This window comes from Clupea harengus, chromosome 16 (genome assembly GCF_900700415.2).
Source record: "Clupea harengus chromosome 16, Ch_v2.0.2, whole genome shotgun sequence".
Lineage (NCBI taxonomy): Eukaryota > Metazoa > Chordata > Actinopteri > Clupeiformes > Clupeidae > Clupea > Clupea harengus.
This window is the reverse complement of record NC_045167.1, coordinates 24,465,508-24,492,364: the sequence shown is the minus strand read 5'-3', so window position 1 is coordinate 24,492,364 and position 26,857 is coordinate 24,465,508. Positions and strand designations below refer to the sequence as shown.

The 26,857-nt window shown below is 42.0% G+C and overlaps 1 protein-coding gene, 1 long non-coding RNA gene, 14 other non-coding genes and 1 pseudogene across 17 annotated transcripts; 1 reads left to right on the top strand and 16 right to left on the bottom strand.

The window, feature by feature from the left end:
* Nucleotides 1–1,320: 1,320 nt before the first annotated feature.
* Nucleotides 1,321–1,462, bottom strand: LOC116224233. Its single transcript, XR_004165505.1, has one exon. It is a non-coding gene; the product is annotated as a U4 spliceosomal RNA (small nuclear RNA).
* A 484-nt stretch (nucleotides 1,463–1,946) lies between these two features.
* On the bottom strand, nucleotides 1,947–2,088 carry LOC116224244. The gene has a single exon (XR_004165516.1). It is a non-coding gene; the product is annotated as a U4 spliceosomal RNA (small nuclear RNA).
* Nucleotides 2,089–2,570: 482 nt separating this feature from the next.
* LOC116224243 lies at nucleotides 2,571–2,712 on the bottom strand. The gene has a single exon (XR_004165515.1). It is a non-coding gene; the product is annotated as a U4 spliceosomal RNA (small nuclear RNA).
* Nucleotides 2,713–3,194: 482 nt separating this feature from the next.
* LOC116224242 lies at nucleotides 3,195–3,336 on the bottom strand. The gene has a single exon (XR_004165514.1). It is a non-coding gene; the product is annotated as a U4 spliceosomal RNA (small nuclear RNA).
* A 484-nt stretch (nucleotides 3,337–3,820) lies between these two features.
* LOC116224234 lies at nucleotides 3,821–3,962 on the bottom strand. Its single transcript, XR_004165506.1, has one exon. It is a non-coding gene; the product is annotated as a U4 spliceosomal RNA (small nuclear RNA).
* Nucleotides 3,963–4,445: 483 nt separating this feature from the next.
* LOC116224241 lies at nucleotides 4,446–4,587 on the bottom strand. Its single transcript, XR_004165513.1, has one exon. It is a non-coding gene; the product is annotated as a U4 spliceosomal RNA (small nuclear RNA).
* Nucleotides 4,588–5,070: 483 nt separating this feature from the next.
* LOC116224236 lies at nucleotides 5,071–5,212 on the bottom strand. Its single transcript, XR_004165508.1, has one exon. It is a non-coding gene; the product is annotated as a U4 spliceosomal RNA (small nuclear RNA).
* Nucleotides 5,213–5,696: 484 nt separating this feature from the next.
* LOC116224240 lies at nucleotides 5,697–5,838 on the bottom strand. Its single transcript, XR_004165512.1, has one exon. It is a non-coding gene; the product is annotated as a U4 spliceosomal RNA (small nuclear RNA).
* A 484-nt stretch (nucleotides 5,839–6,322) lies between these two features.
* On the bottom strand, nucleotides 6,323–6,464 carry LOC116224239. Its single transcript, XR_004165511.1, has one exon. It is a non-coding gene; the product is annotated as a U4 spliceosomal RNA (small nuclear RNA).
* A 437-nt stretch (nucleotides 6,465–6,901) lies between these two features.
* Nucleotides 6,902–7,043, bottom strand: LOC116224238. Its single transcript, XR_004165510.1, has one exon. It is a non-coding gene; the product is annotated as a U4 spliceosomal RNA (small nuclear RNA).
* A 483-nt stretch (nucleotides 7,044–7,526) lies between these two features.
* LOC116224237 lies at nucleotides 7,527–7,668 on the bottom strand. Its single transcript, XR_004165509.1, has one exon. It is a non-coding gene; the product is annotated as a U4 spliceosomal RNA (small nuclear RNA).
* A 483-nt stretch (nucleotides 7,669–8,151) lies between these two features.
* LOC116224235 lies at nucleotides 8,152–8,293 on the bottom strand. Its single transcript, XR_004165507.1, has one exon. It is a non-coding gene; the product is annotated as a U4 spliceosomal RNA (small nuclear RNA).
* An 845-nt stretch (nucleotides 8,294–9,138) lies between these two features.
* On the bottom strand, nucleotides 9,139–21,172 carry cmasa (cytidine monophosphate N-acetylneuraminic acid synthetase a). Its single transcript, XM_012838661.2, has 8 exons — nucleotides 20,721–21,172; nucleotides 20,408–20,550; nucleotides 19,778–19,933; nucleotides 18,348–18,481; nucleotides 16,654–16,748; nucleotides 15,944–16,115; nucleotides 11,659–11,824; nucleotides 9,139–10,597 (listed from the first exon to the last, which is right to left on the bottom strand). Exons 1-8 carry the CDS (start codon nucleotides 20,888–20,890, stop codon nucleotides 10,383–10,385), a joined length of 1,251 nt encoding a protein of 416 aa, XP_012694115.1. The 5' UTR covers nucleotides 20,891–21,172; the 3' UTR covers nucleotides 9,139–10,382.
* On the bottom strand, nucleotides 14,279–14,464 carry LOC116224248 (annotated as a pseudogene).
* LOC116224246 lies at nucleotides 14,660–14,801 on the bottom strand. Its single transcript, XR_004165518.1, has one exon. It is a non-coding gene; the product is annotated as a U4 spliceosomal RNA (small nuclear RNA).
* Nucleotides 21,173–21,214: 42 nt separating the features above from the next.
* Nucleotides 21,215–23,966, top strand: LOC116224136. Of its 2 annotated transcripts, XR_004165455.2 has the most exons (5): nucleotides 21,215–21,339; nucleotides 21,857–22,014; nucleotides 22,153–22,204; nucleotides 22,898–22,964; nucleotides 23,360–23,966. It is a non-coding gene; the product is annotated as an uncharacterized LOC116224136 (long non-coding RNA). The 2 variants fall into 2 exon arrangements; XR_004165454.2 differs by having other exon boundaries at nucleotides 21,244–22,014.
* Nucleotides 23,967–26,634: 2,668 nt separating this feature from the next.
* Nucleotides 26,635–26,775, bottom strand: LOC116224232. The gene has a single exon (XR_004165504.1). It is a non-coding gene; the product is annotated as a U4 spliceosomal RNA (small nuclear RNA).
* Nucleotides 26,776–26,857: the final 82 nt, after the last annotated feature.

The following is a 26,857-nucleotide window of genomic DNA, read 5'->3' as shown; positions in this document are numbered from 1 at the left end:
TGTTACATATTTTAATGATAATCTGTACTCCTGACATCTTCATTACAATGTATGGCACAATACTGCCATCTAGTGGAAATTCATTCCAACTGCACCAGATCTATCAAGAAATGACATGTCGGGCATACCAGTCAAATTTAAGAAATACATGTTTATTGATCAGACAATACTAATATTCAATAGTCGATTTGACCTCATGCAGGTTTATCTTCAAACAAAGTTCAGATTAAACATAGTCGATTTTAAAGTTTGTGTCTGTGTTGATTTGCAGCTATATACTGAATTAAAAAAATCAATGTTCAATAACAACTTGTTAAAAAAAACCGGGACATTGGCCAGTATCGCTGGCATTGTTTCACACAGAGTTTTGGTGAAGTTATGATACAAATTGATCGACTGAATAACCTACACACTTAATTTGTCCATGCATGCTTACAGCAACACGGCAAGCAAGGTTCATTCTTCATAACACCCGTGTTTGTAATCACTGAGACTACTACTAGCATATTTTCAGATGTTGATATAAATATTATTAGAGGTGGCTTAACACGCAATAAGGTCGCAAGAAATACAATAACACCAAGAACATCAAGGGCAAAACAGAATTCAGCAATCAACCAAGTTTCACATACTCATGTTTGTGATGTGTGGCCCTCTGCCATTCAGAAGCGGTTATATCATGTATCCCGTAGATGGCTGCACTAACCTTTTGCGATTATTTAGCGATTATTTAGCGATTATTTTCCTATTATTTGCGCTAATCAAGCCGCATGTATGACCAAGTTACTGGGCATTTGCTGAGCAAGAAAACACACATCAACTCCTGTCCTCACTAGAGGCTTCCTCTCTGTGTAAATCAATGGGACACAGAAATAGTGTCACATGCTACAAATTAGGTCAAGAAATAATAATAATAATAATAATAATAATAATAATAATAATAATAAGTCCCCCCCCCCAACATTCACACAAAAAGCACCATGAATCCAAGCTTTTTTTCAACAACAAAACAGTCTCCTTAGAGACTACCAAAAATTGCCAGAATATTGCATGCTGGGATGGTTAAACGCAGTCGCAAAAAGTAGGCGGAGATGGAGTATGTTTAGGGGAATAGGGGCCAAAGTGAAGTTGGGGGTGGGGCGAGTATGGTAGGCAAGTACCTGCTTCACTATACTAAAGAAAAGGAGAGACTATTTAGAGGCCTCTCACTTCAGCAAGCTTTACTGCTGGGCACATCAGAGAAGCTGCAGAACAATTTTTTTATTTAGCAATCACACAAACAGCACCATGAATCCAAGCTTTTTTTCAACAACAAAACAGTCTCCTTAGAGACTACCAAAAATTGCCGTTGCCGACTATATTTCAAGTCGTCTTGGGCGGGGTATTGGGTAAAGTTTTCAACTAGCAATAATCACGCCTCGGATAAACCTCATAGGCTACGATACTGCCACTGCACAAAGCTGACTAGAAATGTGAATGTTGGCCACACCCAGTCACAGAACACAGTCATCGCCAAGGTGGTGAGCTCAACTATTAAAAGAATATCATCCATCCTATGCTAAATAATATACTGTCACAGCCTTAGTCCTGTTGTACAGCAATGGACCCCACAAGAGTACTTCAAAATACTACAGAAATTGGTAGAGAATAACCAATATTTCCACCAGAATATTGCATGCTGAGATGGTTAAACGCAGTGGCAAAAAGTAGGCGGAGATGGAGTATGTTTAGGGGAATAGGGGCCAAAGTGAAGTTGGGGGTGGGGCGAGTATGGTAGGCAAGTACCTGCTTCACTATACTAAAGAAAAGGAGAGACTATTTAGAGGCCTCTCACTTCAGCAAGCTTTACTGCTGGGCACATCAGAGAAGCTGCAGAACAATTTTTTTTATTTAGCAATCACACAAACAGCACCATGAATCCAAGCTTTTTTTCAACAACAAAACAGTCTCCTTAGAGACTACCAAAAATTGCCGTTGCCGACTATATTTCAAGTCGTCTTGGGCGGGGTATTGGGTAAAGTTTTCAACTAGCAATAATCACGCCTCGGATAAACCTCATAGGCTACGATACTGCCACTGCGCAAAGCTGACTAGAAATGTGAATGTTGGCCACACCCAGTCACAGAACACAGTCATCGCCAAGCTGGTGAGCTCAACTATTAAAAGAATATCATCCATCCTATGCTAAATAATATACTGTCACAGCCTTAGTCCTGTTGTACAGCAATGGACCCCACAAGAGTACTTCAAAATACTACAGAAATTGGTAGAGAATAACCAATATTTCCACCAGAATATTGCATGCTGAGATGGTTAAACGCAGTGGCAAAAGTAGGCGGAGATGGAGTATGTTTAGGGGAATAGGGGCCAAAGTGAAGTTGGGGGTGGGGCGAGTATGGTAGGCAAGTACCTGCTTCACTATACTAAAGAAAAGGAGAGACTATTTAGAGGCCTCTCACTTCAGCAAGCTTTACTGCTGGGCACATCAGAGAAGCTGCAGAACAATTTTTTTATTTAGCAATCACACAAACAGCACCATGAATCCAAGCTTTTTTTCAACAACAAAACAGTCTCCTTAGAGACTACCAAAAATTGCCGTTGCCGACTATATTTCAAGTCGTCTTGGGCGGGGTATTGGGTAAAGTTTTCAACTAGCAATAATCACGCCTCGGATAAACCTCATAGGCTACGATACTGCCACTGCGCAAAGCTGACTAGAAATGTGAATGTTGGCCACACCCAGTCACAGAACACAGTCATCGCCAAGCTGGTGAGCTCAACTATTAAAAGAATATCATCCATCCTATGCTAAATAATATACTGTCACAGCCTTAGTCCTGTTGTACAGCAATGGACCCCACAAGAGTACTTCAAAATACTACAGAAATTGGTAGAGAATAACCAATATTTCCACCAGAATATTGCATGCTGGGATGGTTAAACGCAGTCGCAAAAGTAGGCGGAGATGGAGTATGTTAAGGGGAATAGGGGCCAAAGTGAAGTTGGGGGTGGGGCGAGTATGGTAGGCAAGTACCTGCTTCACTATACTAAAGAAAAGGAGAGACTATTTAGAGGCCTCTCACTTCAGCAAGCTTTACTGCTGGGCACATCAGAGAAGCTGCAGAACAATTTTTTTATTTAGCAATCACACAAACAGCACCATGAATCCAAGCTTTTTTTCAACAACAAAACAGTCTCCTTAGAGACTACCAAAAATTGCCGTTGCCGACTATATTTCAAGTCGTCTTGGGCGGGGTATTGGGTAAAGTTTTCAACTAGCAATAATCACGCCTCGGATAAACCTCATAGGCTACGATACTGCCACTGCGCAAAGCTGACTAGAAATGTGAATGTTGGCCACACCCAGTCACAGAACACAGTCATCGCCAAGCTGGTGAGCTCAACTATTAAAAGAATATCATCCATCCTATGCTAAATAATATACTGTCACAGCCTTAGTCCTGTTGTACAGCAATGGACCCCACAAGAGTACTTCAAAATACTACAGAAATTGGTAGAGAATAACCAATATTTCCACCAGAATATTGCATGCTGAGATGGTTAAACGCAGTGGCAAAAAGTAGGCGGAGATGGAGTATGTTTAGGGGAATAGGGGCCAAAGTGAAGTTGGGGGTGGGGCGAGTATGGTAGGCAAGTACCTGCTTCACTATACTAAAGAAAAGGAGAGACTATTTAGAGGCCTCTCACTTCAGCAAGCTTTACTGCTGGGCACATCAGAGAAGCTGCAGAACAATTTTTTTTATTTAGCAATCACACAAACAGCACCATGAATCCAAGCTTTTTTTCAACAACAAAACAGTCTCTTTAGAGACTACCAAAAATTGCCGTTGCCGACTATATTTCAAGTCGTCTTGGGCGGGGTATTGGGTAAAGTTTTCAACTAGCAATAATCACGCCTCGGATAAACCTCATAGGCTACGATACTGCCACTGCGCAAAGCTGACTAGAAATGTGAATGTTGGCCACACCCAGTCACAGAACACAGTCATCGCCAAGCTGGTGAGCTCAACTATTAAAAGAATATCATCCATCCTATGCTAAATAATATACTGTCACAGCCTTAGTCCTGTTGTACAGCAATGGACCCCACAAGAGTACTTCAAAATACTACAGAAATTGGTAGAGAATAACCAATATTTCCACCAGAATATTGCATGCTGGGATGGTTAAACGCAGTGGCAAAAAGTAGGCGGAGATGGAGTATGTTTAGGGGAATAGGGGCCAAAGTGAAGTTGGGGGTGGGGCGAGTATGGTAGGCAAGTACCTGCTTCACTATACTAAAGAAAAGGAGAGACTATTTAGAGGCCTCTCACTTCAGCAAGCTTTACTGCTGGGCACATCAGAGAAGCTGCAGAACAATTTTTTTATTTAGCAATCACACAAACAGCACCATGAATCCAAGCTTTTTTTCAACAACAAAACAGTCTCCTTAGAGACTACCAAAAATTGCCGTTGCCGACTATATTTCAAGTCGTCTTGGGCGGGGTATTGGGTAAAGTTTTCAACTAGCAATAATCACGCCTCGGATAAACCTCATAGGCTACGATACTGCCACTGCGCAAAGCTGACTAGAAATGTGAATGTTGGCCACACCCAGTCACAGAACACAGTCATCGCCAAGCTGGTGAGCTCAACTATTAAAAGAATATCATCCATCCTATGCTAAATAATATACTGTCACAGCCTTAGTCCTGTTGTACAGCAATGGACCCCACAAGAGTACTTCAAAATACTACAGAAATTGGTAGAGAATAACCAATATTTCCACCAGAATATTGCATGCTGGGATGGTTAAACGCAGTGGCAAAAAGTAGGCGGAGATGGAGTATGTTTAGGGGAATAGGGGCCAAAGTGAAGTTGGGGGTGGGGCGAGTATGGTAGGCAAGTACCTGCTTCACTATACTAAAGAAAAGGAGAGACTATTTAGAGGCCTCTCACTTGAGCAAGCTTTACTGCTGGGCACATCAGAGAAGCTGCAGAACAATTTTTTTATTTAGCAATCACACAAACAGCACCATGAATCCAAGCTTTTTTTCAACAACGAAACAGTCTCTTTAGAGACTACCAAAAATTGCCGTTGCCGACTATATTTCAAGTCGTCTTGGGCGGGGTATTGGGTAAAGTTTTCAACTAGCAATAATCACGCCTCGGATAAACCTCATAGGCTACGATACTGCCACTGCGCAAAGCTGACTAGAAATGTGAATGTTGGCCACACCCAGTCACAGAACACAGTCATCGCCAAGCTGGTGAGCTCAACTATTAAAAGAATATCATCCATCCTATGCTAAATAATATACTGTCACAGCCTTAGTCCTGTTGTACAGCAATGGACCCCACAAGAGTACTTCAAAATACTACAGAAATTGGTAGAGAATAACCAATATTTCCACCAGAATATTGCATGCTGAGATGGTTAAACGCAGTGGCAAAAAGTAGGCGGAGATGGAGTATGTTTAGGGGAATAGGGGCCAAAGTGAAGTTGGGGGTGGGGCGAGTATGGTAGGCAAGTACCTGCTTCACTATACTAAAGAAAAGGAGAGACTATTTAGAGGCCTCTCACTTCAGCAAGCTTTACTGCTGGGCACATCAGAGAAGCTGCAGAACAATTTTTTTTATTTAGCAATCACACAAACAGCACCATGAATCCAAGCTTTTTTTCAACAACAAAACAGTCTCCTTAGAGACTACCAAAAATTGCCGTTGCCGACTATATTTCAAGTCGTCTTGGGCGGGGTATTGGGTAAAGTTTTCAACTAGCAATAATCACGCCTCGGATAAACCTCATAGGCTACGATACTGCCACTGCGCAAAGCTGACTAGAAATGTGAATGTTGGCCACACCCAGTCACAGAACACAGTCATCGCCAAGCTGGTGAGCTCAACTATTAAAAGAATATCATCCATCCTATGCTAAATAATATACTGTCACAGCCTTAGTCCTGTTGTACAGCAATGGACCCCACAAGAGTACTTCAAAATACTACAGAAATTGGTAGAGAATAACCAATATTTCCACCAGAATATTGCATGCTGAGATGGTTAAACGCAGTGGCAAAAAGTAGGCGGAGATGGAGTATGTTTAGGGGAATAGGGGCCAAAGTGAAGTTGGGGGTGGGGCGAGTATGGTAGGCAAGTACCTGCTTCACTATACTAAAGAAAAGGAGAGACTATTTAGAGGCCTCTCACTTCAGCAAGCTTTACTGCTGGGCACATCAGAGAAGCTGCAGAACAATTTTTTTTATTTAGCAATCACACAAACAGCACCATGAATCCAAGCTTTTTTTCAACAACAAAACAGTCTCCTTAGAGACTACCAAAAATTGCCGTTGCCGACTATATTTCAAGTCGTCTTGGGCGGGGTATTGGGTAAAGTTTTCAACTAGCAATAATCACGCCTCGGATAAACCTCATAGGCTACGATACTGCCACTGCGCAAAGCTGACTAGAAATGTGAATGTTGGCCACACCCAGTCACAGAACACAGTCATCGCCAAGCTGGTGAGCTCAACTATTAAAAGAATATCATCCATCCTATGCTAAATAATATACTGTCACAGCCTTAGTCCTGTTGTACAGCAATGGACCCCACAAGAGTACTTCAAAATACTACAGAAATTGGTAGAGAATAACCAATATTTCCACCAGAATATTGCATGCTGAGATGGTTAAACGCAGTGGCAAAAAGTAGGCGGAGATGGAGTATGTTTAGGGGAATACCTGCTTCACTATACTAAAGAAAAGGAGAGACTATTTAGAGGCCTCTCACTTCAGCAAGCTTTACTGCTGGGCACATCAGAGAAGCTGCAGAACAATTTTTTTATTTAGCAATCACACAAACAGCACCATGAATCCAAGCTTTTTTTCAACAACGAAACAGTCTCCTTAGAGACTACCAAAAATTGCCGTTGCCGACTATATTTCAAGTCGTCTTGGGCGGGGTATTGGGTAAAGTTTTCAACTAGCAATAATCACGCCTCGGATAAACCTCATAGGCTACGATACTGCCACTGCGCAAAGCTGACTAGAAATGTGAATGTTGGCCACACCCAGTCACAGAACACAGTCATCGCCAAGCTGGTGAGCTCAACTATTAAAAGAATATCATCCATCCTATGCTAAATAATATACTGTCACAGCCTTAGTCCTGTTGTACAGCAATGGACCCCACAAGAGTACTTCAAAATACTACAGAAATTGGTAGAGAATAACCAATATTTCCACCAGAATATTGCATGCTGAGATGGTTAAACGCAGTGGCAAAAAGTAGGCGGAGATGGAGTATGTTTAGGGGAATAGGGGCCAAAGTGAAGTTGGGGGTGGGGCGAGTATGGTAGGCAAGTACCTGCTTCACTATACTAAAGAAAAGGAGAGACTATTTAGAGGCCTCTCACTTCAGCAAGCTTTACTGCTGGGCACATCAGAGAAGCTGCAGAACAATTTTTTTATTTAGCAATCACACAAACAGCACCATGAATCCAAGCTTTTTTTCAACAACAAAACAGTCTCCTTAGAGACTACCAAAAATTGCCGTTGCCGACTATATTTCAAGTCGTCTTGGGCGGGGTATTGGGTAAAGTTTTCAACTAGCAATAATCACGCCTCGGATAAACCTCATAGGCTACGATACTGCCACTGCGCAAAGCTGACTAGAAATGTGAATGTTGGCCACACCCAGTCACAGAACACAGTCATCGCCAAGCTGGTGAGCTCAACTATTAAAAGAATATCATCCATCCTATGCTAAATAATATACTGTCACAGCCTTAGTCCTGTTGTACAGCAATGGACCCCACAAGAGTACTTCAAAATACTACAGAAATTGGTAGAGAATAACCAATATTTCCACCAGAATATTGCATGCTGGGATGGTTAAATGCAGTGGCAAAAAGTAGGCGGAGATGGAGTATGTTTAGGGGAATAGGGGCCAAAGTGAAGTTGGGGGTGGGGCGAGTATGGTAGGCAAGTACCTGCTTCACTATACTAAAGAAAAGGAGAGACTATTTAGAGGCCTCTCACTTCAGCAAGCTTTACTGCTGGGCACATCAGAGAAGCTGCAGAACAATTTTTTTATTTAGCAATCACACAAACAGCACCATGAATCCAAGCTTTTTTTCAACAACGAAACAGTCTCTTTAGAGACTACCAAAAATTGCCGTTGCCGACTATATTTCAAGTCGTCTTGGGCGGGGTATTGGGTAAAGTTTTCAACTAGCAATAATCACGCCTCGGATAAACCTCATAGGCTACGATACTGCCACTGCGCAAAGCTGACTAGAAATGTGAATTTTGGCCACACCCAGTCACAGAACACAGTCATCGCCAAGCTGGTGAGCTCAACTATTAAAAGAATATCATCCATCCTATGCTAAATAATATACTGTCACAGCCTTAGTCCTGTTGTACAGCAATGGACCCCACAAGAGTACTTCAAAATACTACAGAAATTGGTAGAGAATAACCAATATTTCCACCAGAATATTGCATGCTGGGATGGTTAAACGCAGTCGCAAAAAGTAGGCGGAGATGGAGTATGTTTAGGGGAATAGGGGCCAAAGTGAAGTTGGGGGTGGGGCGAGTATGGTAGGCAAGTACCTGCAAACAAATGACCTTTTTCATCAGTAATAATGACCATGAAAGTGAGGTTTAAGATGCTTTAAGATGCTCTTTTGAGTCCAATTCACTCTTCAGATAGCTGTATGACTTTTGGAGGTGTGGCTGATGAGTAGGTGAATGATTTTATATCTTTTCTAGTGACTTTATGGTCACTGTTGATATTACCTGAGGTATTTTAATGTAGGATGTGTGCTTAGCTGCTTCGTCTCCTTCATGAAATGGGACACTGCCTCCTTCAGGAAGCTCCTGGAAGGAAAGGCGCAGGAGATTCAGGCTGACGTGACTCACAGAATGAACACAGGTAAACTGTGCCACCTCTGTCCCTGCTAACATCTACACACAGGAAATGGCCAACATCCAATTCAGTGATTTAATATATGCATATTTAATTCACGCATGGTCTGCATCGGTTTTCTTCTCATTAAATGCGTTTGACACCATGTGATTTTTTTTTCTTCCACAAAATAAGATCTTATTTGTGCCATTCCTTGAACCATTCTATGAACTGAACTGTTTTTATTCAAATAACCAATATGACAAATTCAAGACTGAATGTTACATATTTTAATGCTAATGTGTACTCCTGACATCTTCATTACTAATATGCAATAGTCGATTTTACCTCACGCAGATTTATCTTCAAACAAAGTACAGATTAAACATAGTAGACTTTTAGGTTTGTGTGTTTGTGTGTGTGTGTTGATTTGCAGCTATGTACCGAATAAAAAAAATGAATGTTCAATAACAACTTGTTTTAAAAAAAAAACAGTACATTGGCCAGTATCTCTGGCATTGTTTCACAGAGTTTTGGTGAAATCATGATAAAAAAAAAAATCGACTGAATAACCTACACACTTAATTTGTCCATGCATGCTTACAGCAACACTGCAAGCAAGGTTCATTCTTCATAACACCCGAGTTTGTAATCACACTGAGACTACTACTAGCATATTTTCAGATGTTGATATAAATATTATCAGAAGTGGCTTAACACACAATAAGGTCGCAAGAAATACAATAACACCAAGAAAATCAAGGGCAAAGCAGAATTCAGCAATCAACCAAGTTTCACATACTCATGTTTGTGATGTGTGGCCCTCTGCCATTCAGAAGCGGTAATATCATGTATCCCGTAGATGGCTGCACTAACCTTTTGCGATTATTTTGCGATTATTTTGCGATTATTTTTCCTATTATTTGCGCTAATCAAGCCAGACAGATGTATGACCAAGTTACTGGGCATTTGCTGAGCAACAAAACACACATCAACTCCTGTCCTCACTAGAGGCTTCCTCTCTGTGTAAATCAATGGGACACAGAAATCATGTCACATGCTACAAATTAAGTCAAGAAATAATAATAATAATAAGTCCCCCCCCCAACATTCCTAAGTAAAAGTTGTTTGACTTGAGTGTGTAGAACTGTAGTGATTCTTATTGCACAATTGTGTTCCGAATCCCAAAGACCCGAAGGATAACAGGTCATGGCAAAGTACCGTTTTGTCTTTGGATAAACACAACAAAAGCTGTTACAGTTACTAAACATGTTACAACACAGACTGGTGTTTCTTCCCCTCAAGGCCTTTGTCAATCAAGTTCTTTTTTTTCTCTCTGGATTTAAACCACGCCTCTTTCTGATTATAAAACCACGGGTTGTATGGGGTTAGAAGACAGAAGGTGTCTCGTGATTAAAGGCCCCCTCTCTGCTCTAGAAAGTGTCTCGTGATAAAAGGCCCCCTCTCTGCTCTAGAAGGTGTCGCGGTGAATGCGATCCTGCTCCATCTGGGACTTGGCCTTCTTCTTGAGCAGGAGGATGTGTTCGGCGAACTCGCGGAGCGCTCCACGTCCGGCGGCGCTGTGGCAGGTGTACTTGGCAGCGTTGAGCGACACCAAGGGTGCATCCAGCGGTACTGCACTCAGGCCAGCCAGGTTCAGACAGTGCACATCTGGTTCATCGTTACCTGGGTCATCAGAAAACAGACAACACTACACATCAAACTACACAACAAACTACACATCACACTACACATCAAACTACATTTCAAATTACACATCAAACTACATAACTAGTGACTTAAAAATAAAGTATCTAAAAAATGAAACTGATCTGAATTCAGTAATATGCGTTAAGAGACTGTTCTATATAAGTTTATATTTAAGTCCAATTTAAACCTGAAAGTCTAAACAGGTAAAAATATCTGGAAGGATCTACCATGTTGAAAACTCTTAATAATCAACTTGCACAAACTGTCAAGTGCAATACTATCATTAAAAGTTATTTGTGCTTTTTTTCCAGAATGCTCATCTGAGTTTTTAATAAATCTTTTAATAAATCTTTTCCTCCACGGACACACTGTAGTTGACTGTAGACCGAAACACGGTCATGGTTCTAGAACTATGTGCCCGTGTTCAGCCACCATCATACTGAAACACCGTCATGGTTCTAGAACTATGTGCCCGTGTTCAGCCACCATCATACTGAAACACCGTCATGGTTCTAGAACTATGTGCCCGTGTTCATACTGCTGAGTACTCATTTCTATTTAAATAAAGGAGCTAAAACCCAGAGGCCTGGTTTAGTGATTCAAAACAACCCATAACCCTACAGCAGTGATATACACACCAAACAATACTTACAGTCAGTGTCAAGAATATACTTGATTTGTGAGGTAAAAGCAATCCTTTCTCTACAGTTAATCTATTTAGTCTATGAACTGTGACCTGATATTTGACAGGAGGGTGAGCATGCAGGATGGTCCTTAACCATATAGGCGCACACACATACACTCGCACTCACGCTCACGCACACACACACACACACACACACACACACACACACACACTCACACACACCCACAGACAGACAGACAGACACTCACACACACGCACACAGACAGACAGACAGACAGACACTCACATGCACACGCTCACACACAGACAGACACACTCAGACACACTCACACACACACACAAACACTCTCACACACTCTCACACACACACACACACACACACACTCCTTACCCATAAAGGCCACCTCCTTCCACACCAGACCTCGGTCCTTCCTCAGCCTCTCCACCTCCGTCAGCTTCTCCTCCACGTTGTGCCTGATCTCACAGCCGATCTGCTTCGACAGCTTCTCTCCCATGAGCTTGGGGATGGGGTTGTCACTGGAGGAGAGGACAATCACCTGGAGATGGAGATGGGAAGAGGAGAAGAGCGATACGATTAGATTAGATTATCTTACATTTCACTGAAGTTTAAGGTTATTGAGCAGCATTTCAGCATAGAAAACAAAAGCCAAAGAAACTGTTAGTGCTACGATTACATTACATCGTCTTCAGATTTAAGTTAATGTCATTGTGATGAACTTGAACATACAAACAAAGGCAATGAAATACAGTTTTGCATCTAACCAGGGCCTGTGTTCACAAAGCATTTTATCTTACCACTAAGAGTAATCCTAAATCGCACTAAAATGTTCTAACTAAAAGTTTTCATGTAAATCATATTCACGAAGAGAGTTAGGAGTCCTCTCCAATGCTTCCTAGTTCTCCCAGACATAGCTGCTACTTTTAACAATAAGGGACTTACTACTTTTATAGTGAACTACTTATAGTCAAAACAATTAGGAGCCCAAATGGTAGGAAACTGTTTTTAGGAATGTCTCCTAAATTGGCAAGTTAAGAGTTACTTTTGGCCTTAAAATGGTTTGTGAATACGGGGCCAGAAAAGATCAAAGAAACGGTAGTATTTACAAATAAGGTGTTTGAGTAGAAACGGTAGTATTTACAGAAAAACTCTGAGTATGCAAAGCGCCTATGTACTGGTGAAGCATCCCATCCAACATCCTTCAAGCCATATCGCCTGCCGTCTTACCGGCAATAACACAGGTGATTAATGCTTCATTTAATTCTGGAACATTTCCTTCTCTTTTCAAAGTGGCTCGGGTAACGCCGCTGCTCAAGAAGCCGTCTCTCGATCCCACTCAGGTGGAAAACTATCGACCGGTCTCACTTCTCACGCTCCTATCTAAAACCATTGAGAGGGCAGCTTCCAAACAGGTCACCGAGTTCCTGTCAAAGAACAATCTCCTCGATCCGAACCAGTCTGGATTCAAAAGCGGTCACTCCACCGAAACAGCCCTGTTGTCTGTAACGGAGGCCTTAAAAACAGCTAGAGCAGCAGCTCAATCCTCGGCTCTCGTCCTGCTTGACTTATCAGCTGCGTTTGATACAGTCAACCACCGCATCCTTCTGTCCATACTGTCAAGTATGGGCATTTCTGGCAATGCGCACTCCTGGTTTGAATCCTACCTCACTGGGCGCTCGTTCAACGTGTCATGGCAAGGTCAGCTGTCTGTACCTCACCGCCTCACCACTGGGGTGCCCCAAGGCTCGGTGATGGGACCACTTCTCTTTGCCATTTACACCACCTCGTTGGGCCCTATCATCCGCTCGCATGGTTTTTCCTACCACTGTTATGCCGATGATACTCAACTGTTTCTGTCTTTCCCTCCTGAGGACACCACGGTCTCGGCGCGGATCTCGGACTGTCTCGCTGATATATCCACATGGATGAAAAATCACCACCTTCAGCTGAACCTGGCCAAAACGGAACTGATGGTCTTCCCAGCCAAACAGGTCATCCACCACAACATCAATATCAATACTGACTCTTTATCTCTTGCTCCATCCAAAACAGCAAGAAACCTCGGGGTCATTATTGATGACCAACTGACCTTCACGGCCCACATCGCCTCTGTCTCCAGGTCGTGCCGCTTTGCGCTATACAACATCCGCAAAATCAGGCCGTACCTAACCCAGTATGCCACCCAGCTGCTGGTGCAAACCTTGGTGAGCTCCCGCCTTGACTACTGCAACGCCCTCCTAACGGGCCTGCCGGCTTGCGTGGTGAAACCACTACAGATGATCCAGAACGCGGCGGCGCGTCTGGTGTTCAACCAACCGAAAAGGACACACGTCACCCCGCTACTCATTGAGCTCCACTGGCTGCCAGTAGCTGCTCGCATTAAGTTCAAGTCACTTATGCTTGCCTACAGAGTGCTTACTGGTTCTGCTCCCACCTACCTAAATGCTCTTGTAAGGGCAAATGTTACACCCAGGACGCTGCGCTCGTCTAGTGAGCGTTGTTTGGCACTGCCGTCCGTGCAAGCACGGCAATCCAGACTATTTTCATTTGTAGTTCCACGTTGGTGGAACGAACTGCCTAGTACTACCAGAGCAGGGGCGTCCCTCTCTACCTTCAAGAAGCTTTTGAAGACCCAACTCTTCAGAGAGCACCTCCCCTCCTAACTGGCACCTGACTAGCGCTTAACTTGCACTTCAGCAGTTACATTCCTGCACTTCTTTTTCCTTTTTTCTAGGTCGTTGTTTTTCTAATTCTCATGTAAAGTAGTATTTATTGTTACACCATGCTTTTTATTGCTCTTAGCTTGACTGTTCTCTCCCTTGTACGTCGCTTTGGACAAAAGCGTCTGCTAAATGACTAAATGTAAATGTAAATGTAAAGTATACTAGTAAGAGAGTAGTGCAAGTATGGTTGTGTAATAATTACAAAATCTTGGCATGTCTACAGAGAGTTACACTTTTGAATGTTGGGAAAAAGTGATCTATTTCTGATGAGCAGATTGACTCTTCCAAGATTTGTCTCTTCCAAAGATTTATTTTTTGAAAGAAGGCATTTATACTCACAAAAAGATTACTTTCATCATCACTTTTCAAGGTAAGCATTGAGTAAAGTTTTCAACTAGCAATGACCACGCCTCGGATGAACCTTGAAGGTTTCGATAATGCCACTGCGCAGAGTGGTTTGGTAGGCAAGTACCTGCTACACTATACTCAAAAAAGGAGAGAATATTTAGAGGCCTCTCACTTCAGCTGAAATGTCCCACTTTGCAGCAAAAGACTGCGGTTGTCGCAAGAGAAGCTGCAGAATTTTTTTTAAATTTAGCAATCACAAGAAAAGCACCATGAATCCAAGCTTTTTTTCAACAACAAAACAGTCTCCGTAAAGACTACCAAAAATTGCCGTTGCCGACTATATTTCAAGTCGTCTTGGGCGGGGTATTGGGTAAAGTTTTCAACTAGCAATAATCACGCCTCGGATAAACCTCATAGGCTACGATACTGCCACTGCGCAAAGCTGACTAGAAATGTGAATGTTGGCCACACCCAGTCACAGAACACAGTCATCGCCAAGCTGGTGAGCTCAACTATTAAAAGAATATCATCCATCCTATGCTAAATAATATACTGTCACAGCCTTAGTCCTGTTGTACAGCAATGGACCCCACAAGAGTACTTCAAAATACTACAGAAATTGGTAGAGAATAAGCAATATTTCCACCAGAATATTGCATGCTGGGATGGTTAAACGCAGTCGCAAAAAGTAGGCGGAGATGGAGTATGTTTAGGGGAATAGGGGCCAAAGTGAAGTTGGGGGTGGGGCGAGTATGGTAGGCAAGTACCTGCTACTCTATACTCAAAAAAAGGAGAGAATATTTAGAGGCCTCTCACTTCAGCTGAAATTTCCCGCTTTGCAGCAAAAGACTGTGGTTGTCGCAAGCTTTACTGCTGGGAACATCAGAGAAACTGCAGAACAAGTTTTTAATTTAGCAATCACACAAAAAGCACCATGAATCCAAGCTTTTTTCAACAACAAAACAGTCTCCTTAGAGACTACCAAGTCGTCTTACTCACAGAAAGATTCCCGTCATCGATCGTCTACAAGATGACAAAATAATGCCAGTACTACACTGAATTGTCACGCTTCGCAGCAAAAGACTGCAGGGCGAGTATGGTAGAGCCACTAAATATTTATTAGGAAGGGCTTGGGAAAGGTGCAAAAAAAATACAAAATATGAATTTGTCTGGCTTTATATCTAATGCATCAAAAAACTTTGAATGGAAAATAAAAGGGTCAATCTTACAGGAAGGGGCTCTTAATGGAGTCTACATGAGAACCTCTGTCATGTGCTCAACCAGATCACATGCTACATCATCCCATGACACCCCCTCAAGATGTCTCTTACACCCCCCCCCCCCCCCCCACGTCCTCTACAGTCTCTGTGAACATATATATGTTATGTATATAAAACCTGTTCACCCGTCATAATGTTTCCAAATGTTCATGCATATTCCATGTATCTATGCGATTTAGTATTTTAAAACATGTGAAAATGCAGAAACATTGCTAATCCTATACTCTTCCATGGCTATAATCCGAACTCCTTTCTGAGAAAGGCAGTGATGATGTGTGATGGGTGTGAACAGACGCCGACTCCTACCTCCACTCCTTCCTTCTGCAGCATGCGGATGCCCAGGCTGTCCCGGGTGTTGAGGGAGACCATCTCCAGGCCGTCCGCAGACATGTAGATCTGGCCGTCAGTCAGGCAGCCGGACAAGTTGCACAGCAGCAGTCGAACCACCTCAGGCTTGTCCTTGCCGAAGTAGCCATACCTACAGACACACACATACACACACACACATGTTGTTATACTAATATCACTTCAGACACATTTATTGCACACTGATCCCCATTTCACTAATTGTGAGACTACTAGCACCAATTGGCTGGACCTCTGTTGAATTAGGTCAGTCAATTTAAAGGGGGTGAATACTTATGCAATCACTTAATTTACATTACATATTTTTATTTAATTGACATTACTGTGTAGAAATCTGTTTTCACTTTGACATTAAAGAGGGCTTTTTTTTTGTTGTCAAAAAAGCCAACTTATATTGACCTTGATTGATCTATAAAAGCAATAAAAGGGTAAAACATCCAAGGGGGTGAATACTTATGCAAGGCACTGTATATACACACATACATACATGCTCTTACTTCTACTCCTGCGTCTACTAAATGAGTTCTCTTATGTCTACTCTTACTTCTATTCACCTGAGCACTGCACCTTAAATAAGTGTTCTTACTTCTACTCACCTGAGCACTGCACCTTAAATAAGTGTTCTTACTTCTACTCTTACGTCTACTCACCTGAGCACTCTCTGTTCTGCCACGGGCCAGTCGATATCAACATCAATGTCCACGCTGTACTCCCCCCCCATCTCAAAGTAGGCCACCTTACCACCCTGCAACAACAGCCACGGAACAATACAAATGATTATATATATATATATATATATATATATAACATCACACTGACACAAAAATACACCCTTCATTGTTCATCATTCACTTATTACAGTGCATGAAATGCCCTGTATTGTTATTCCTTCGTTTCTTATACTTCTTCTTCTTCTTCTTCTTTGTACCGACTTCTGCACTTAATTCAGCTTGAACCGCTTAACTTTGAAACTTCGTTCAAACTTTGGCGCGTAGGTCTTGTAAAGGACACTTATGCTATGCATTTTTCTAAACTTTATACTTTTTAAGATATTAAAGAAAAACGAATACAAATTTTCCCATTGACTTACATTGGGCCATTATGACATCATAATAGGGTCATTAAGCTGGCTTGCACCTGTGCTTCACTGACACCTGCGCCAAGGTTCCAAGGCTCCTCTTCTCTCTGTCCCTCTCCATTCAACTGTATAACTAGGAATATAAAGAGACACCTTCCATTCTACTTTTTTCTCTCTCTTTCTCTTTATCCATCTCACTCTACTTTCTCTCACACTCCATCTCTCTGCTTCACTCCATTTTCTCTCCTTCTTTCAATATTTTCCCTCTTCACTCTCTCTTTCTTCTTTTCTTCTTTCCTTCTTCCACTCTTATTTCCTTTCTTCACTCTTCTTTCCTTCTTCCACTCTCCTTTCCTATCTGCTTTTCTTCTTTCACTCGTCTTTCTTTTCTTCTTTCCTTCTTCCACTCTTCTTTCCTTTCTTCTTTCCTTCTTTCACTTCTTTCTTTTCCTCCACTCTTCTTTCCTAGCTTCACTCTTCTTTCCTTTCTTCTTTCCTTCTTTCACTCTTCTTTCCTTCTTCCACTCTTCTTTCCTTTCTTCTTTCCTTCTTTCTTTTCTTCTTCCTTTCTTAACTTTTGCATTTCATGCACTGGTATTTCCTTCAGGAAATGCATTTTCTAGTTTTGTCTAGACAGTCCCACTCATGAGGTGTTTGCTTGAGTAGTTCGTTAGCCTTATGTGCTGTGCAGCTGTCCTTCTGTTTGCACTTGGTGCCACGGGGCAAACATGTGGTTATTCATTAACATACAACTGCTTTACTTACACTGAATGGAAACATACATTCTTGCATTTTCTTGCAAGTTCAGAAACAGAAATGGCGATTCATATTATTTTAATTTGGAATGGTCAACCATTGAGGGAAAACAATAAATTGGACAACTACTGAGACTATTCTTTCAAATTGTGTTCAGATCTTAAGAATGTATCTTTTATCAATAGTTATCTGCATTAAACAGGCAAAAGAGAAAATAAATATCCTTCACAGTACACTAGATGGCATTGAAGGTACCTTTTTTGAAAGCCTTTTCAATTCAAATAATAATACCAAAAAAACCATAATACATAGCCCCTAATGGAATCATGATCCTAGACTGGTGACTTAAATTAAGTCGTGACGCGCTTGGAGAGTCACACTCGTACAGCAAACCCCCTGCCCCTGGTCAAGAGCCTCTACCTGCAGAATCCCCTTCTCAACCAGATCTCTACCTGCAGGATCCCCTTCTCAATCAGATCCCTGGAGGTGATGTAGAATGAGCCTCTCTACCTGAAGGATGCCCTTCTCAATCAGATCCCTGGAGGTGATGTAGAATGAGCCGTTCTCACACAGCTCCCCGTCCCAGTCCTGCCGACGGGGCCTTCTGCTGGGGTCCAGATTCAGGGGCACCGTAGAAACGCTCACTGTAAAAATACACAAAGCCGTCAGCATTTCAAGGCCGCAGGTCATGCAAGCAACAATTAAAGGGGCCTTCAGATCTGGAGCGGGCTGGAAGGTGTCTATGGAAACAAAACAACACCCTACTTCCCCTGTACTGTTAAAAATATACATAAAAAACTGAACTGAATTCAATGTATTGGTACTGGATAGAACCATGTGCTAGACTGTGGACAGGTTAAAAGGTTGCACTTGGTGGATAAAAGCGGTACTGTTGGGTAACAGCTATCAGGAATGTCCAGTACAGGTTACAATTCCATTAATAAAAGTACATACATAATACAGTACAAATAAAGTTGTTTCATTTTAAGCTGATGTCTTTTTAGGATGTGTGCCAGTGTCGACTTAGAGACCTGGTAGACATTACTGAAAATGGCATGGTCACCGATAATGTTGGCTTGAATATCTCTGAGCCTGATAGCATTATTGGCCAAAACCATGTTTATGATCTCTCTCTCTTGTTCTTGCGTGAATATGGGCACCCGTCCTCCTTTCAAGTTTATTTGATAAATTTGGTCTTATTCTTCTTTGAGCACGTTTTCCTCCTGCTTCAGGTCTTCCTCTACCTCCACCTCAACCTCATCCTCTGGCATGGCCTCCGCCTCTTCCTCCTTCTCCTCCTCTGTGGATTCCCCCTCTCGCCCTCACACTTCTTCTTCTGACTCCTTCCATTTTGGTTGAAGACAGATAAACTCATCTGCTGCATTTTAGTGCTTAAACCTGTTTGGTGTGTCTACAATTAAGCAATCATGTGTTTGCGCACTTGATGGCTGTGTTTATTTGACAGGCTCATAGGTGTGGTAATTTGACAGTCAGTGCTTTGGAATTGCAAGGAAGTGACATCTTGATATACTTCTGTGTCTAATGTACACAAGTGTGTTTAGTGTTTTGCAAATCACTTGTGTGTATTGTTTTGCAAAAAGTGTGATGTTGACATGTGCTTATAGTGGTGCAAATCTGAGCCTTTGTTTTGCTCCTTGAGTGAAGGTTTTGATAATTGTGTAATACTTTTGATTTTAGTGTTTATCCAATCTTAAAAAACTGTAAGATATGATTGGACAAGGAGCCTTGATACATCTTGAGCTGACTGTGAACTGAACAGTGAGTACTTTGCTCTATGATGACTTCAACATTGGTCAAAACAACAGCAGCAGCAGTCAGGTATAGTAAGCTATGATTGGCTATTTGTCATGTATTAGTTGCCTGCACTACTCAATGTGTCTTCATAAAATAAATAAAGTTTATTCATATTTGACCTTTACCTCCTTTTTTGACCTCTTGCCAGCGGAAGTGATGTCGGCGGACGACGGAAAAGACCGACTCGAATCCTTCTTCTGTGATCTTCCCCAGCGCCTGCTTCAGATGGTGAGGATGCAGGCAGGGAGCCGTAGCCTGGATGTTGCATATGATGTCAACTCCTGCACAAGTGAACAACCACAGCTTGTAACATCGGTGTCCACACCATGTGCTGTCATACTCGCTAGATCTACCTTTATAAAGATGGTTAATCGCAACAAGGACACATAAGAGTAAAATGATCCATCAGGTAGCAAATAAAACATGGGGTTATTTCTGTGAAGACACAAGAGATGTATTAAGAGGTTGGCTAATGATAACCATGTTGTTTTAACCCTGACGAATGCAAGCACAGTTGAGACGTGTGGGTGCATTTAATGTTATTGGCTTTTTAATAAGAAAAAGCACCAAGTATTCTAGTAACCCGGGTCAAGACATCCTGCCATGTACTGCCAGAACTTGGTATAGTTTGACGAAAGACCAATTATCCATGTATTAGGCTAAACCGACAGGTAACATTACCTTCGAATGTAGTATCAGGGACCTGTGTGAATCATTTAGAAGGTATTTAAAAAAACATGGGTATGCAAACTTACCTGGGTTTAGTCTAACGAACTCCTGAATGGTCTCCAAGGAGCTGGATGAGTCTCTAGACACCTCTGGGCTCCTACGATGTACTTGAGCACCCCATGCCTTCGCCACTTTCTCAATTTCATCATGGTCAGTGGAAACCCAAATGCTAGATGTGCAGACGAGTTAAATAGCACCGTTATCCTCAAACTTGTAGTAAAAGCAACTTCGTGGAATAAATCTTAACAAGACAACATTGAATCGTTCACTGCATTGAAACATACACGCTCCTATAAACGGTATCAGTGTCTTGAGTAATAGACTACTTCCTGATATTACCTGTCAAACAATTCCGAATCAACGGCAGCCCGGAGCACCCAACCAATGAGAGGAACGCCGGCGAGCATTTTTATGTTCTTCAGTGGTATTCCTTTGCTGCCTCCTCTTGCAAGAATCACTGCTGCGACGCGTGGTTTGCCAGCACGGTCTTTCACTTTTTTGGTATCCATAGCTTCACCTCCCGAGAGAGGACGTTTCTTTGCAGTTGCCACTCTGGCGCAATTTGAGTAACGTTATGACCCAGTGGACGCAGCGCTTGCAAACAATTCACGAACCAAACGAGACTGATGTATACACTACTGCCTGCACTGTACAAAGCTAGAGTCTAGAATGAATAATCTCCGCTAACTAACAAGCTGTTCATTTGTTCGTAACAGTTCACGGAGCACACAGAAAAAGCCAATGTTGCTGTCTTCCAGAAGAACGGGACTCCTCTGTGGAGACCAGGATGTTCATTCAGCGTAAAAGCCAATCAGCAACTGCGAGAACCAGGCAACATCCGGGTTGGACGTCACGTCTTGGTCACAACCCACTCCTACACCCACAAACTTTTGAAATGTGTCGGACGCAAACATGCTTAAGTACAGATTCCGCTATGTTGATAAGAGAAAAATATTTTGTATGTATCCCAGTTTAATTCCAAAATTACATTTTTGTTAACGCTTCTGCTAGCTATACACTAATGCTGCTCAATATAACTGAAGATGATACCTTGGCACAGGCGGTTGTTTTAGGTGCTAGCCATACATTTCCATCTATTTAGTTAGCTAGCTAGCTATATAGCTCGTGAAAAAGCCTCCGTGAAGTATGTTGGTCACAGTTTGTACAAATATTGTTGGCACCTACTTGATCACTCAGCTTTAATATTCTACAGTAGTTTCACATGCAATGTTGTGGACCATTATCCTCTCGTTCCTACTATGCAAGGTCTTCCGATTGTGTTAGGTCGAAGCTTTTTAATTGATTTTCAGATTCAGTCAATTGAATGTTTACAACTTGTTATTACTGAGTGCCAACTGGTGCTTGGAAATGAGTTGTGCGAGGTATGTGTGATGCATGTGATTTGACAGCATGTTTTTATAAGCTTATGTTAATATTATTTTAAGCTTTGTGGTCTAAAATTTTTACGTTATCAGGGAAAGGATGTCCATGCACTGAATGCTTGTGTTATGGTCACTTGACTTCCACATCATCATCAAGACCCATTTCTGACTCTACCTGTTAGTACTTTTGACTTGATCCGTGCCCTTCACCTGCCTCTGCCTGAAGTGCTTTCCAGCATGATACAGTATCAGTGAGTATTGTATCCTGTTTTCATCTTTTGAAGCTCAGTTACATTATGGCTGGTCACAGGACAGTAGAAGATCGTCATAAAACAAGGTACACAAGTAGTTGTGTCTTAACCATTCTTGAAAAATGTCTTATTTGGCAGGCTATTCCAGCCCAGATAGGGTTCGATTTCTGATGGTTTTTTTATACTAATGGTAAGTGGTAATCCATCACAAACACAGAATAGTCAGTGTCAGTCACACTTTAGTATTTTAAATGTTCTTGATTTGACAAGACATGTGTATGTTTAGGATGTACAGTACAATGCTATTTTTACATTCAATTTGAAGAGACCAAATACGTTAATACAAATTTTATGTCAATGAACCAGAAATAGCTTAACAAGCTAGTTTAGCTCAGCAAGCATCTGCAGTTCATCTTCCAGATGTTATGAGCACCCTAGTAACCATCACAGGTTAAGAATACACAGGACGCATATGTTGACTGTCCAATCCGACATGACAGCATGTTCTTTTGCGCAGCATAAAGATGTTCACAATCAATTGTCAATATTTGACACACTGTAGGTTTCATTCTGTGAGCGGTCTTAGGCTCCTTCTGGACACTGTAGGTTTCATTCTGTGAGCGGTCTTAGGCTCCTTCTGGACACTGTAGGTTTCATTCTGTGAGTGGTCTTAGGCTCCATCTGGCCTTTAATGTTAACAAGTTCTGCATAGGCTTATACAGTGGCAGTTATATTCTGGATATCAGCACACTCTGGATATCAGTACATTTTTCCGTGGTCCCGGCCCTGTGCCCTTAAGCAGAGTCCACTGTATGCATATTTAAATGTAATAACATTAAAAATGTTTTTGTTTTGTTTGTTGTGACAATATCATTTCTCTTAGGACAATTCAACACATTGAATCCATGGACGCTAAATGAGGAAGAACGGGTCACCTTTCCACCTATCAGGTAATGTGCCTGTTCCTCACCATACAGCTGAACTGCAAAACATTGAGGTTCATATAGAGGAAATGTGGCCATTAAAAAGTACAGCATTTTTGTTTGATGTTGGTATGTACCAATGCTTGGTGTGGTTGGCATTTCTGAAATGAGTTAAGGACATGTTCATTCAAAGTTGGGTCTTTGTAAAAAAAAAAAACACAAGTAATTTGTCTGTTTTTGATTCACTAAAGAAATATTGTAAATACAATCACAGATGCCCCCCCCCCCCCCAATGCCCAGAAGTCAACATAGAAATGCTGTGCTTCAGGTCCTGAAGACTTTGCTGGAAGTGTGCAATCTAAAGCAGTGCTACTGTGCCTTTATATTAAGCATGCCCCTGTTTATTATCTGTTGTCCCACAGGCTATGCTGGGCATGGGAGACGGGGGGAGCTTCAGGCGTTCTGCTACGAGGGCACTCATCCTCGGCTCTCCAACGGGTTCTGCAGACAGTTTGCAGAAGGATTGGGTGTGTGAATGAGTGGATGGGTGGGTAGGTGTGTGAGCAGATGGGTCAAAACAGCAACTAATGTTGCCTGTCCTTCCTCGTCATTGACACAGACTGCCACCTTTGAGGTATGCAGTATTGTCAGATCTTCATTCCTACATATTTTAGCTGATAGTACTTTTCACCACCTCTTATCTCAGGTGGTATCAAAGTGTCAGTGTGTTCCTTATGCCCCCACCCCCATGAATACAGGCCTCTGAAACATCTGCTCACACCTGGATCCTCTATTTAATAAACTTCCCCTGTGAACCCCCATTGGGGCAGTTCCTTTGTAAGACTAGCTGCCTGATACATATTCATGTAGGATCCGGGCTATTGGTTGACACCCATTATTCTGTTTAAGATACTTGAACTTGGACTGTTTCAATGTCTAATCAGAGACACAGGTGAATCTGCTGAGTGAAACCTTCCTCTTTCCCTTGATGCACATCATTGCATCAAGAATAAAGCCTGTTTCCTGGTTGATCAATCTCCAGTCTCCATTTATCTGTGGTATTAGAAAAAATGACCAACAATTTCAAGTCATCCAGGCGGGGTACTTGTGTAGTTTTCAACTAGCAATAGTCGCACCTCTGAAAACCTCTTAGGCTACGGTGGTTGTATACACAGATAAATGGGTTGGGTAAACCTGTTTGTATATAATAAAAAAAACTAGTGGGCCTGTCCTTCCTCGTCTTTGACACAGACTGCCACCTTTGAGGTTTTCAGTATTGTCAGATTTGCATTCCCACATATTAGGGTTAGATACGGTTGGCTGTCCTTTGAGGTCAAACGTAAACATGACCCTGTTAACAGGGCTTTATGGCTGGTGGGCTAAGCCCTTATGTGTGAGGTATGCTACTAAATGTATGTGAACTGAGAGTGTTACATTATGTGGGCAGAAAAACATCTCATTGGAAGGGTTGAGCTCAGGCTGCTGATCGGAGTTTGCATGTAATATATAATTGTCATGTTCTCCCCGTGTTCACAAAGGGTTTCCTCCACTAAGAACCCCAACAGAAAAACATGCAGAAGAACAGACCACTCTCCTGTCCGTCCCTGACCAAGACGGACGGATCACTTGACTTGGTCCCCCGGGCGCCATAAAGGCTGCCCACTGCTCCTGGGGTCCTGGAGGAAGGACAGTCCAGGATGGGAAAATGCAGAGGAAAAATCCACTGCAACCTCGGCATGCGTGTGTGTGTGTGTGTGTTCCGTGTCGCCACCCCAAATGCACGTGTGTGTTGCTGTGTGTCGTTTGTGCCAATAAACTGACTTTGACTTTGATCCTTCCTCAACAATTAGACCTTAGAAGGAGTAATTACTGAACTAATACCTTTTGGTCTGATCAGGGTGGTTTTAAAACGATGCCATGCTAGTCAACTAAATCACATCAGCCCACAGGATCTGTATAATAACAGTTACTTGAAAGTAATGGGTTTTATTAGTAGAACATGTATATTGATGGTCATCATATGCATAAAACAAGAAAGGTAGGTTACCTGGGTATTAAAATCAAAAATAAAATATTTAAAAAGTATAGCTCTGAAGAGAGAAGAGGCCACCATATGAGGGGTTGTGTCTGTGACTATAATATCGTTTAATGCTCTGAAGTGTGAGGTTTGTCTGCTTCCTGAATGGAAACGGGACCATAAGATGTCTGTTGCATTTGATTCAATATTTGAATGACATTCCATATGATAGAGAATAAACACCGAAGGCCATCATATAGCCTCCGTGAAGCATCAGAAAAGTAAACAGTCTTAAAATGTGTGTATTGTTTTGTGAATGCGATCACCTTAACCTAGGCTATATGATGAGTCAGTGCAAAAGGAACGGAGGTCATACTTCTTGCATACACTTGTGGAACGCATAAGTAGCCAACTGAGATGCTCCACATTGTGGAAGTGGTACATTTAGGTACATGTTCAATCTGAAAACATACAGCATTTTGAGTGGACATCCTTTGAAACATCCCTTAGTCTATATCGGCTACAACTCATAACAACCGCCTACCAATCGTTGAGAATGATAGGGTGATTCTGCTCAGTTGATGTAGGTCTACTCTTGGCAAAGAAATACAATGTATCTAAATAAAAAACAAACTTAGAAAGGCTATGTAAACTTCGCAACGTTATCCCAGTTATGCATTATCCCAGTGCTTCTGGAACAAAACAGCAGGACAGGTTCTTGACGTGACGTGACGTGGGTTAGGCCGAGTTGAATGTTCAGCCGCTGCTTCCTTCAGGTTGCAGCGTGACGTACTTCGGGAGATTGCCACTTGCTTCTATTTACCGTAATAAAGACAAAAAGGCAGGTTTAGTTAAAAACAAGAACATTACTAAACATTACATTAGATTACTCTAATTTGACGTGGAGCCTCGACGCAAACATCGACATTCATAGGCGTCACTTATGCTTGCCTACAGAGTGCTTGATGGTTCTGCTCCCACCTACTTAAATGCTCTTGTAAGGGCAAATGTTACACCCAGGATGCTGCGCTCTTCTAGTGAGCGTCGTTTGGCACTGCCGTCTGTGCAAGTACGGCAGTCCAGACTATTCTCATTTGTAGTTCCACGTTGGTGGAATGAACTACCCAGCACTACCAGAGCAGGGGCGTCCCTCTCTACCTTTAAGAAGCTTTTGAAGACCCAACTCTTCAGAGAGCACTTCCCGTCCTAACTGGCACTTCGACTAGTGCGTAACTTGCAATTACAGCAGTTACATTTCTGCACTTCTTTCTTTCTTTTTTATTTCATTTTGTTATATTTCTTATGTAAAGTAGTATTTATTTATTGTTACACCAGGTTCTATTGCTCGTAGCTTGAATATTCTCTCCCTTGTACGTCGCTTTGGACAAAAGCGTCTGCTAAATGACTAAATGTAAACATGTCGTTGTGTTACACACAAGGGGAGGCAACGCCAGCTCCATAAAATATGTTTGCAATAGTCTGTTTGAATAATAAATCCATCCTTGGGACGGGACACATTACATAACTTCGCGAATAAACCTTCACGTTACTGTGTGGCTGCATGCTCACGAAAAGGGATTCTGAACAACGTAACATCTGTTTCACCATAGATATACTTAGGGTCAGGTTCTAACTATGTCTAAGAGTTTGACGTCATTTTGTTTTTTACAGTATTATCAGTCTCCGTAGAGACCGTCAAAAATTGCCGTTGCCGACTATATTTCAAGTCGTCTAGGCGGGGTATTGGGTAAAGTTTTCAACTAGCAATAATCGCGCCTCGGATAGACCTCATAGGCTACGATACTGCCACTGCGCAAAGCTGACGTTATCTTCCCTAGTTTCCCGTCTTAGCAACAGAACATTATACTCACATTGACGGTTTCAACTAACGCTACCTTGAATA

Bases quoted from the DNA above. Each gene is read 5' to 3' on its own strand.
- cmasa (XM_012838661.2), bottom strand. From the start codon at position 20,890: ATGGATACCAAAAAAGTGAAAGACCGTGCTGGCAAACCACGCGTCGCA. The intron at 19,934-20,407 runs GTAAGTTTGCAT...TCACTTGTGCAG, and splicing joins GTTCGTTAGACTAAACCCAG to GAGTTGACATCATATGCAAC. The intron at 16,116-16,653 runs GTGAGTAGACGT...GTGTGTCTGTAG, and splicing joins GCAGAACAGAGAGTGCTCAG to GTATGGCTACTTCGGCAAGG.